At 37.9% G+C, this 13,286-nt stretch overlaps 1 protein-coding gene across 2 annotated transcripts in view; it reads left to right on the forward strand.

The window, feature by feature from the left end:
• LOC120419581 (potassium channel subfamily K member 18) overlaps positions 1–13,286 on the forward strand; it is a 102,128-nt gene that overhangs the window by 28,968 nt on the left and 59,874 nt on the right. For both annotated transcript variants that reach the window (XM_052707462.1, XM_039582309.2), the window contains exon 4: positions 1,811–1,959. In XM_052707462.1, the coding sequence (XP_052563422.1) occupies positions 1,811–1,959 (149 nt within the window). The remainder of the gene's footprint in view (positions 1–1,810; positions 1,960–13,286) is intronic.

Here is a 13,286-nt window from a genome sequence, read left to right on the forward strand (position 1 = left end):
CTGGAAAATCGGATTTTGAAAATTTTAACAGTTTTAGTAAATGATTTTTGTATTTTTTTAAGGAAAGCTGCACCATTCTAAATTTTTCAGCAGTCTTTAGCTATTTCCACAAAAAATGTGGACTCACCTTCAAATTTGATGTTTGAACTTAAAAATCAAAAAATCTCATAAAAGCGTGTTTTACTCTTTCAGTGTATTTTTTCCAGAAAGCCCGTCCAATTTCCTACAAATTTGTCTTTGACCACTTTTGATACGAGGCAATGGCTTTGAGAGCAATATTCAAAGTTAGAAATACAAGAATATTTGCAACACTTATGCCCTTCTCAAACGTCATTATCGAGTGAAACTGGTTCCATATACACAAAAATGGCTTATATAAGCGTAAAATAACATGTCTATAAAGTGTCATTGAGGGTGGGTCGAGAAAAAAGTACCGTAAAAAATCCTGCTTTGGGCTGGAATTGCTCTACTTATAAGCACACGGATAGAATTCATGTAAGCAAATCCGGTAATGCTATGTTGTTGAATTCATAAATATAAGGCTCTTAGGTCCAGTGAAAAAACATAAGAAATTACGAAATCTTTGTCAAACAATGATCGAGCTCTAGCTGTCACAGTCCTGCGAAATATGGTGGCTGACATATCGGACGGTCAGACAAAAAAAAATCAGCTAGAAGTCGCCTGATAAAACAGTTTGCTAGAAAAAGATGTCAAATATGATTCAAAAAATCTACGGCTGCAATGTAAACATACATTAAATGTGTTGGTAAATTTCTGCCTAGATAGCCTGAAATGATTCCAAAATAATGAAAATTATTATTTGATTTCGTTGCGAATGTTTTCAAATTCGATGACATTGTTGCCAAAATCTGAAAAAAATGTTTTTTTTTTACATTTCAATGTTTTTAAATTCAATAACCAAGCGTTAACGAATTTGAAAACAGGATTTCTATCAGCGCACCTTTATTGGTACATTTTTTGTTGATTAATTAAATCATGGAAATTTTAAATTTCATTGTTTCTCACTTTTTTTGCCATCTTTTAAAACTAGAAATTGGGACAAAAATTAATAAAACAAAAAGGCCTTAACAAAAAAAGAGTGCATGTTCATCAATTCGGATTGTAGTCAGCGACATTTTATCTGATAAAAAATAGCAACGGCCTCAATTCAACAAAAAGCTCAACTGTTATCAAGCTCAGGTTAGTATTTCTGTTATCTTCAGCCAGTTAAAAATCGCAAAGGAATTTTCTAAAAATATTTTAACACTATTCCAAACCACCCTCATTTGCGTCAAAATTTATGTCTTTGGATGAACTCTGCTACACAACAGCCGATAATGAAATCCAAAACGACCCGCTTCGAACAAGATTATGACCCTTGACAGGAGAAATTAAAAACCGATCGAATCTTTCGAGCAGCAACCACCAAGGGATTGGGAGGATAACATCCACACCTTTTTCGACTGCTGCGCACTCCACTGGCTTTCCTCCCTGCAGGTCATCTTTATTCTCATCGTCTTTGGACTCTACAGCGAAACCACAATGATTGGACAACTTTTTAGTATGACAAACTGGTACCCCAGGTTTGTTGTGTTCCGTTTGATGTGTTGAGTTGAAAGTGAAAGTAATTTACGCGTTGCAAATTAAAAAGATGTCCAACTAGAAGGGTTTCACTGTACTTCCGCTTCCGTGGCCTGGCCCGATAGCGATAAAGCAGCTCTAATTCAATTATCGACTACTTTTCTTAAGAAATTTATTTTCGTACATTTTGTTTCCTTTTCCCGGATACTTTTCTCTTTGCGTTTTCTAGAGTAGGAGAGGAAATACGCGCCTACCAGGAGAGGGTGGTGGTGTGGGCACGTCGCGGCTGGCAGGGAAGTGACATCACGCTGGAAAGCGAAACCCAGTGGTCCTTCTCCGGAGGTTTCCTGTACTCCCTCACCGTCATCACCACGATCGGTAAGTAACACCGTGAGCTTCTTGCTTTATGTTCTGTACGAAACAATAGGGTGATCTTTTTCAAGATTCAATCTCTAGATAAATGAGAATTTTAAACCACGAATTGAAATACATTTTCGTCAATTATTTCGACAAAAACAAACATGACACATTTTGGGAACACAAAGATCACCCTATTTATACACCCACTGCCAAAACCTCCTCATCGATATCCCGGGGGAAGTCAATCTGTCTGCGACCGGTGTTTGTGTGTGAGTCTTGATTCATGTTGGAATGTGTATTAGGGTGGCTGAAAGCAAAGGTATGCGTTGACTTCTTTCAACATTCCCCAAATGCCAGCAAGCCAATCTAGCAGGGAGGGTTCCTCTTCTGAGACTATCAATGTTAATTATATCGAGATTTTTTCGAAGTGAAATTCTTTTTAACGGTCAAAACCGAGAGTAAACCTGAAATTCAACTTTTTTTTAATTTTCAAAGAAAGTTTATCTTTGACTTATTAAAAAAAAATCATGCTTAACTTTCAATGGAAAGGTGAAATTAAATTGTTACCATAAATTCCGAAAGACAATCAATTGAAATTCACAAAAACGAATCATCAAAATGTGAACTTTTCTAAAACTGACAGTTTGATGCTTACAGATTTGAACAAAAATCCAAACCCCTCGATGTATCATAGCGTCAGAAATATGTATAAATGTCCGATTTGGAATTCCATACGCCGAACAGATTATCCCGAGGGAAGGTCTTGGGTCGAAGGGATCACAGCCTTGAACTGCAGCCCCCCAAAACGATGCCAGTAAATCTGGTTATCTTTTCCCGCATGTAAGCAGTGTGTCTATCTGTTTCCTTCTTTTTTCCCACACTGGAATAATTGAAATTCCAGCAGCATCCTCCGCTAAGCAACACACAACTTGGCTTGAGGGAAAAGAACATAAAAAATGAACACAACACTTCGTCACGGCTGTTGACAAATTCAATAACGGAGCGCAGCGTGTCTGTGTAACCTACTGTTACGTGCGGGAAATTTACAACATTCAAATGTCCATTTGGGAGGTTCTGACTCGATTCTAGCAGCACGACTGACCGATAACGGGCCATTAAGACAAATTAGCCTAACGCAAACAGTAGTAGACTGACCCTGGGAAAAGAACCGCTGCAAATATAATGATTAAAATGTGTAGCCGACCAGTTTGAAAAATGCACATTCCTTTATTTCCATTTTCAATTTACTGAGGTGAATGTAGCGCAGCCATGGGCACAATGGTTCACATTCCATTCAGGTGAGCGGGACCAAACACTTGCAATCATTTAACCTTGCATTGGAAAATGGGGTGTGGTTCAAAAAAAAACAATATGATATTTTTAATTTGTCTGTAATGCAAGGTTAAGTAAATTGCACCCTTTCCACCTTCAGTATCAAAATTGTTACACCATTTATGGATGCCCCCCGTGACAGTTTAAATGAAAGGCATAATTTTCTGCACACACTCTCCCCAATTCGTTGCAGCAAGGTTCGAACGAGCGACAAAGGATTATTTTGCCCTCTCAGAACTGTGGGTGAATGGTTGGTTTTTCGAGAGTTAACCCGATAGAAGAAATCATGAATGAAATGGAAAATCAATAAGTTTACGTAACCATCTACCATTTCTTTTCTAAAATCATTAATTCTTTCGAATCCATTAATCATTACATTCAATTAATGGCTATTCAAATGAAGTTTATGATGTTATTAGGCTACAAAGTTAGCTTTTAAACAAAGCACAGTTACACTACAGTTCAAGTCGTTCAAATTTAAAGCTGTTCAAATTTTTAAGTGAAGTGCTCATAACTTGTGTAGTAATTTAAGGGGAAGTTGAACGCGCCGTTTTTTTCCTGTCACAGCGCAACGATATGCGGGAACGAGCGCACAAAGCGGACGAGCGAAAAAGTGTCCAACGCAGTTAAAAATATATAAAAGTAGATTTGCTGCTCAAACTCAAACCCATCTCTGTGATACGGCTTTACGCAGTAGGCCTGTATGCATTCTAAATGCTATGGCGGACTACAAATGTGAATAAATGACAAGAAGAATGCTAGGCTTAATCTAACCTACACCCAAAACTGGCAGCGCTAGTCCGAGAGAATGATGGTCTCGAGTCGAGAGAATAGTGGTACCATTCACGGACGCAGAGAACACAGCTCGAGATGGGCGATAGAACTATTCTCTCGAAGTTCATTTGCAAAAAAAGTTCATCCGTCAAACAAAAAACCAAAAGTGTCGACAACGGGAATCGAACCAGAGACCTTTGACAAACCAATCCAATGACTTAGCTGCCTCGGCCACCACAGCTTGGTGACCAAGTAGAAGTCAGAAGTCGATGTATGACACTTGTTGGAGATTTATTGATTCAACTAACGAATGAACTCATTTGTTATGATGGTGTGAGTTGGTACCATTATTCTATCGATTTTGGCACTGAGCCCTCAATAAATTTTGAGAGAACGATTATCTCGATTCTGAATTTTGGGTGTAAGGCACTCTCCAGGATCCCTTCGAAAGATTGGCTGCGCTAGGGTCTGATTAGATTAGATTAGATCATAACTTCACCCAGAACTGGACATCGGCATACGAGAGGATAAAGAGCACGATTCGGTAGTAAAATGGTACTGTGTGCGAACTGAGAGGATAAATTCCGAAATTACATCTTCAAACAAAGTTCATCGATCAAAAAAAAGTAGCGGTACCGAGACTCGAACCCAAGACCTTCGGCACATTGAACCGTGCCTTTGCCGTATAGGCCACCATGGTTCGTGACTTAGTGGCGGTCATTTGTCCATATATTACGGGCTTTTATCGGTAGTTTTCGGTAAAATTAAACTCACAAATTAGAAGAAAGTAATTGTGTGTTTAATTTCACCGAAAACTACCGATAAAAGCCCGTAATATCAACAATTTAAGGTGATTAAAACAAAGTTGGGTAAATAAACAATCAGTCCCAATACTGAGCATTTGTTCATATAAGCCACTCAATAAGATGAACTGTTTCAATGAACGAATGAACACGCGAGAGGACTATACTCTCGCAAAATAGCACTTTCCTCACGTTTCTTTTCGTGAGGACTATCCCCTCGTAATTTAACTTTGGGTGTTGTGTAATAATTTAAATTAAATTAATCATCCGAATTTGAAGCAAATTAAGTTCGAATGTGCAATTGTGATCCTTGATCATGAAACTGGGGTCCATGAATTAATGGATATTTAGCGATGGTGGAGCATCAAATTTAAAAATCGATCAGCAATTTTTTTTCTATTCCTGTACAATACAAGAAAAAAACTAACTTAATCCATCTATGTGGTTGGTGCCTTCCTCACTCTTTTCCAACAATGGGTGATATGAGATATGATGGGACCCAAATTTCGTCTGACTTCGTTAAGTTCCAGAATACAAAAAACACACATATCACTCAAGGGCTCATAAGTGGCATCTTAAGTGGTCATAGCTTGAGACAGGGTTGCCAGATCTTCAATGTTTCAGACTCGTTGGAAAGGTCTTTCAATTTCCTTACCAACGACGGGTTGGATGATGGATTCGGACGTTGTTTAAATACATTTAAGTGAGATCCGGCTACAAAAAAGTACACAAATATCACTTAAGTGGTCAGAACTCGAGACATGGTTGCCAGATCTACAATGTTTATGACTAATTGGAAAGATTTTTCGATTACCTTACTAACGATGGGTCGGATGATGGATCCGGACATTGTTTACATACATTTAAGTGAGATCCGGCTACAAAAAAGTACATAAATATCACTTAAGTGGTCAGAACTCGAGACAGGGTTGCCAGATCGTCAATATTTTAGACTCATTGGAAAGGTCTTTCGATTACCTAACCAACGATGGGTCGGATGATGGATCCGGACATTGTTTACATACATTTAAGTGAGATCTTGCTCAAAAAAGTACATTATTATCACTTAAGTGGTTATAACTCGAGACAGGGTTGCCAGATTATCAATGTTTTGGACACGTTAGAAAGGTCTTTCAATTACATAACTAACGATGTATAACATGATGATTTTTGGTTCAGTTTACTGCCATTTATTCAACTTCCGAAAATATGCGAAAACACATTTTTATACATAACTTTTAAACTACTTATCGAAACTTAAAACAATTCAATAGCACCGTATGGGACCCTAAATCAAGTCGAATGAAACTGGTTCGGTCAAAATCGGTTCAGCCAGTGCTGAGAAAACTGCGTGACATTATTGGTCACATACACACACACATACACACACACATACACACAGACATTTGTTCAGTTTTCTATTCTGAGTCGATATGTATACATCAAGGTGGGTTTTCGAGCTTTAAAAAAAAGTTCAATTTTAGAGCAGGATTATAGCCTTACCTCAGTGAGGAAGGCAAAATCAATTATAAATATCCTAATACATGATTGTCATTGCTTGATGACGGTCGGTGAACGTAACCACCCGGGCAGGGGTAAATAACACGGGAATACCAAATTTTGGTATTACTCTTGGGCAAATAACAAAGACCAAATTTGCCCTTGGTTGCCCAGTAATAGATGGTAAAATATTATAAAATAATACCAAAGTCTTGTATGTGGAAGGGCACAACAATACCAAACCATGTTATTCCAACACCCAAAGTAAAAGAACGAGGGGATAGTCCTCACGAAAAGAAACGTGAGGAAAGTGCTATTTTTCGAGAGTATAGTCCTCTAGGGTGTTCATTCGTTCATTGGAACAGTTCATCCTATTGAGTGGTTTATATGGACAAATGACCGCCGCTTAGTCACCGAACCATGGTGGCCCATACGGCAAAGGCACGGTTCAATATGTCGAAGGTCTTAGGTTCGAATCTCGGTACCGGTACTTTTTATTTTTTGATAGATGAACTTTTTTTGAAGATGAACTCATGAGTAAAGTACTCTCGGTCATTTTGGGATTTATCCTCTCAGTCCGCACACAGTACCATTTTACTACCGAATCGTGTTCTTTATCCTCTCGTATGCCGATGCCCAGTTCTGGGTGAAGGGTAAAATAATTCCTCAAAATAAAACCAAGTTAAGGTCTTCTGAATTTTTCAACATTGTTGTATGCCAAAACTTGGTATTTCCATGGTTTTATTTTTAGGTATTCCCGCGCCCTTGGAAAATCAGGTTTTTCTTATTCCTGTGGTCTTCCACATACATGATTTTGGTTTGATTTCATGGTATTTTACCATCCAACCAATGGCATATTTTGGTCGCTGGTATTTGCACAAGTAAAACCAAAAGTTGGTATTTTCATACCATTTTTAGTGCAGCAATTGCAGTTAGTGAAAAAACGGAAATGATCCATATGCAACAGCCAAATCTACTCACCTGATGATTCCATGTTGTTCTTTGTGATATTCTTCACCACATCGAATGCATTTGTCATTGATGAACGGCCAGTGCTTGAAGTTCTTGAAGCTTCTGAAAAATAACATGATTGAAAAAAAGTGTTATAAAAATGAAACAGGATTGAAATTCATCAAAATTCAATAATCTGTCGATTGGCTCGTTTTTCAAAATATTTGGATATCCCGACCTAGATAAATTTCAACGATTTAAAATAAAAATCTTAGTGGGTTTATAAAAAATTGAAAACCAGCTTTAACATTTTTGAGATTCAAGTCATTATAGCGCAAAATTGATTATCTCGTCAAAATTTATACCAAAATTGTCCCATAGTTTCAGAGGAATTTGATAAAATACTGTAATATCAAAAAAATACCAAACTGTGGTGTTCGACCATTGACAAATTCTGCAATTTTGCAATATCTAAACAATACCTTAAATTGGTATGATACCACATTTTGCTCTTGCATAACCTTAGGAAAAAATTTAAAAAGTCCAGGAATATTAAAATTTGGTATTGCTAATATACCCATTTTAATCAGTCTAAGCCGTTCGACCAATTCTAATCACGTTTGCAGTTTTCCGCTATAAAATCAACATTTTCAGATAAATCAACAATGGAGGGGTGCTTGCTCACTTTTATTTGAGCTATTAATTACTTTGGAACAGTCAAAAACACTTTATGAAAGCTGTAATTCATGATCAAAGTGCTGATAGGCCAATAATAGAAATAGGCTGAAAAAGGGTATAGTTCCCCTACCAGAGAAAGGTTTTGTTACGCATTTCCCTTGTTATTTACCCATGCTCGGGGCGCAAAGACGAAACTAAAGAAAAATGAGCACCACTCAAGCAGCCGCCCGAATGAGACAACGTGCTCTTTCTCTTTCTATAGTTTTTCTTCTCTATCTGCCTTGTGTTTGCTGCTTCTTCTCTCTGTAATAATCATTTTGCAATTTGTTGAAATGAGTTTTATATAGCACTGTTATTTTGGAGTTGATAAAAGACCATTTCGTCACTATAGAGTGACAGTCAAACTAAGTATTTCAAAACAAAATTGCATAAATAATTAATTTGAAAATATTTTAATAAAAACATATATTTTCAGCCATACTAAAGAATTTTTTGGAAAAAATACGATAAATTTAAAAAGTACACAAAATTTCCCTGAAAACAAAATATCATGTGGCAGATTTGTGAATTCTATGCCTATTATCTCGAAAATTCGTTAAAAAACGCTTATTAGAGGAAACAGAAATTTGAAGATTTTTTTTTTGTATTTCATCTGAAAAATCTAAACGAACCCACAGTGAAGGTCAGAAAATGGCATGAAACGTAGATGGCAAAGGAAGGTTACAGGAGCGAGAGATGAATGTGTGCTTGTACGCTTTACAGTTGTATGTATGTGTGACGTAGCATAAAACAAGTGGTTACAAGTGTTTTGTTTTCCCATCTCGGGGCATTTTTTGCTATTCTGATCCCACTTGTTTCCAACATTTCCAATACGTGTGTGTAACCTTTACAGCCTCCGTTTCACCTTCCCCTACCCAATCCTACCAGAGGTGAGTTGGTCGAGCGATGATTTAAACCGAATGTGTTCGTAACCTCAAACCTCCCACCACCCCCAACACACACACTCAAAAGCACACGTGGTTGGCAGTGTAGAAAATAATTTGACTCCCTCGGGGGAAAACACACCAGCAGCAGTGAATGACTGGCGGGACTACGAATACATGGCCTGAATTATAAGCTCTTAGCAAATACAGACCCCCACACACACGGTCCCTCTGAAAGGTGAGCCACACCTGGTCGTTTTTCATGGGAAAATGGGCACTGGCAAAAGCCGAACGTGGGACCGTTGCCCTATGACCGCGATTCGATGACCTTCGCCCCCTTTCACCGTTAACGAGCTTAAAATATTCAAATTTTCTATTCAGACCCATAAAAAAGTGCCGAGGTGCCGTCCTTAAATTTGCAAAATCTCTGTTACTTTAACGCTAATAGCATTTCTTTGTTCTCAAAGTCTTGGTCCCTTGGAAAGGATCGGTGGCACCCAGGCATGAGCGATGTTCCGGCACCGTGCGGCCACCGTTTGGATTTGGGATATCTGTGGACTTTTTCTTTTTTTCTGATCCGTTCTGCTCGGCAAACTTTCTTTGATATTGGCAAGTGTTTTCCCCATGGACCTTATTTACAACTCAGCACTTCAGAAGAGGACGACGACAGATTATTATACTTTGGCTCCTCGAGAAAAGGGACAGTCAGTCTTGCAGGAGTTAATCTTTCTGGTTCAATTTACGAGTCAGGGGAATTAGACGACGGAATGGTGCAAACAAAAGTCTTCATTCCATTTCGACAGCTGTGCTTTTTCTGATTTTTTTTATTTTATAAAAAAGCAGATTAACTGCACCTGCCAGGTTAAAGCAAGACCAATTCGTAAAAAGATGTCCTCTTTTCTTAAAACGTTCACAATACACCAGGTAAAATTGAAAACAATTTAAAATTTATATCAGTGTCTTGCGAACCTTCGTGGTGAACGGACACTAGAGCTGCGGTATTTTTTACTACCTAAGCTCAGAGTTATTTCAAAACAAAATTCACAGTCTTTTTAAAGACTACCTGAGTTATTTTCCAAAATTCTAAACAGTCTTTTCAAGACTAACCCCACCTGAAATTTTGTTGTATTTTACAAACAAAGCCATCTTTTTAAGAGAACTTTGCTTGCAAAATGCGTCAAAACAAAGGTAAACGCAAATCTTCTGAAGATTTGGTCGTTACGTCGGTGAAGCGTTTGAACGCTAAACCGGCTAACGGAAACAGAAAAAGAAAACAGCCTCTTCTGAGGTCTGATTCTGATTCTGAATGTGAGGTCAATCCTCCAATTCCATTGACAAACAGTTTCGGTGTTTTATCCGAAACTGATGACAAGGAACCTTCTCCTCGTACTGAGCCTTCTGCCGTCGAGAAACGAGTAAAGGCTCCGCCAATTGTAGTGACTTCCGTCTCCGATTTGGCCAGCTTTCGAACGCAACTGAAGAATTGCAAGGAAACTTGCAATTTGAAAGTTTCGTTCCAGCTTGGTCGAAGAGGAGAATGTCGCTTGTTGACGGAATCTTTACAAGATCACCAAACTTTTGTTGGTTATTTGAAAAACCACAAACACAATTTCTACACGTACACCCAAAATTCAGAGTCGAGATAATCATTCTCTCAAAATTTATTGAGGGCTCAGTGCCAAAATCGATAGAATAATGGTACCAACTCACACCATCATAACAAATGAGTTCATTCGTTAGTTGAATCAATAAATCTCCAACAAGTGTCATACATCGACTTCTGACTTCTCCATGGTCACCAAACTGTGGTGGCCGAGGCAGCAAAGTCATTGGATTGGTTTGTCAAAGGTCTCTGGTTCGATTCCCGTTGTCGACACTTTTGGTTTTTTGTTTGACGGATGAACTTTTTTTGCAAATGAACCTCGAGAGAATAGTTCTATCGCCCATCTCGAGCTGTGTTCTCTGCGTCCGTGAATGGTACCACTATTCTCTCGACTCGAGACCATCATTCTCTCGGACTAGCGCTGCCAGTTTTGGGTGTATGAGACCAAGAATGCTCGGCCATTCAAGGCGGTCTTGAAAGGTCTCTCCAACGACTTGTCGGTGGATGAGATCAAAAACGAACTTAAGGTGTTGCTTGGCTTTGCCCCATCCCAAGTAATACCAATGAAGAAAAAATCAAACGGGAATATTTCTCGCTTTGGTTTGACTTCACAATTTTATCTGATTCATTTCAACAGAAATGAAATCAACAATTTGAAACTTTTGGACAAAGTACAGTTTTTGTTCCATGTACGGGTAAAGTGGGAGCATTTTAAGAAACATGGCGGCAATGGCCAGAATCTGACCCAGTGCCGGCGTTGCCAGGCATTCGGTCACGGTACTGATCATTGCGCCATGGTTCCAAAATGCATGGTTTGCGGGGATTCTTCTCACGACAAGGACAATTGTCCCGTGAAAGAAGTCACCCAATTTAAATGTGCAAATTGTGGTGGAAATCACAAATCAAATTTCTGGGATTGCCCCATCAGAAAAAAGGTTTTGGATTCTCGCGCTAAGCATCAGCCGAAATCCAAACCGAAATTTTCTCAAAGTCAGGTTGTACCTGAAACTTTAAATCAAACGTTCGTGCTGTCTCACTCGAACAATTCTAGAAATACCCCTACCGTGGAAAAGTTAGGTAACAACAATGGCATTTCTTATGCTAACGTTGTTTCGGGTTCATCCACGAATTTTAAATCCTCTACCAACCTTCCTGAAATTGGGCAGGTACCTCAAATCTCATTTGAAAATTTTTCTGCTGGCAACGCTTTGGGATCTTCTGATCTCGGCGATGTTACGTTTGAAAAAATGACTTTTTTGCAAAACTCACTGTTTGGTTTGATTCAAACAATGAGTAATGCTACATCCATGATGGAAGCAATCCAGATTGGATTAAAATTTGCGAATGATGTTGTTCTTACCCTGAAGTTTAATCATGGATCTAAGTAATTCCATCAATATTATGAATTTTAATGCTCGCTCTTTAAAAGCGAAAGAAAATGAATTTTTCAACTTTTTACGAGTTCATAACGTGCATGTTGCTGTTATAACCGAAACATTTTTAAAAACTGGCAATTATTTGAAAAGTGATCCAGATTATAAAGTTATAACTAATAACCGAATGAATCGAAATGGCGGTGGAGTTGCAATAGTTATCCACCGTAGTATGACTTATAGCACGTTACGTGACTTTAAGTTAAAAGTTATTGAAAGTTTGGGCATTGAACTTGAAACTTCTTTTGGGAAAATTATGATTGCAGCTGCATATTTGCCTTTCCAGTGCACTGGGGAAAATAAAAATTATTTCAAAGGGGATTTGAATAAACTTACTCGGCATAGATCTCGATTTTTGATCATCGGTGATTTTAATGCCAAACACCAATCTTGGAATAATTCTAAAGTAAATTCCAATGGTAAAATTCTATTCAGAGATTGCACTTCTGGTCTTTATTCGGTATTATACCCGAATGGGCCAACTTGCTTTTCTTCTGTTAGAAATCCATCAACAATTGATTTGGTTTTGACAAATCAAAGTCAGTATTGTGGTCCTTTAGTGACTCATGCTGATTTTGATTCTGATCACCTCCCAGTAACTTTTTCACTTTCTCATGAAGCAGTTACCAGACCCAATAGTTCTGTGTTTAATTACCACAAAGCTAATTGGGACAGGTATCAGCATCATATTGAGAATAATTTAAATCATGATTTTGTTTTAGAAACCAAAGCTGATATTGATTCAGCCTTGGAATCTTTAACTGATGCAATTTTGGATGCTAGGAATATTGCTATTCCTAAAGTCCAAGTCAAATTTGATTCTCCCATTATTGATGACGATCTTCAGCTTCTGATTCGTCTGAAAAATGTTCGCCGAAGACAGTATCAACGTTCTCGTGATCCTGCACTGAAGCGAATTCAAAAAGATTTGCAAAAGGTTATTGACCACAGATTCACTCTCCTGCGAAATGAAAAGTTCGCAAGAGATGTCGAACAAATTAAACCTTATTCCAAACCTTTTTGGAAACTTTCAAAGGTTCTTAAGAAACCTCAAAAACCCATCCCTTCTTTAAAAGATGGTGATAATATTCTATTAACTAATGGGGAAAAAGCTCAAAAACTTGCTCAGCAGTTTGAGAGTGCTCATAATTTCAACTTGAATGTTTTGAGTCCTATTGAAGATCAAATTTCAATAGAATTTCAGAATATTGTTGAACAAGAATTTTCATCAGATGAAGTTTTTAATACGGATCTGAATGAAATAAAATCTATTATCAAAAAATTTAAAAATATGAAAGCCCCTGGTGAGGATGGCATTTTTTACATTTTAATTAAAAAATTACCAGAA

The sequence above is a fragment of the Culex pipiens genome, chromosome 2 (genome assembly GCF_016801865.2).
Source record: "Culex pipiens pallens isolate TS chromosome 2, TS_CPP_V2, whole genome shotgun sequence".
In the NCBI taxonomy this organism is placed as follows: Eukaryota; Metazoa; Arthropoda; class Insecta; order Diptera; family Culicidae; genus Culex; species Culex pipiens.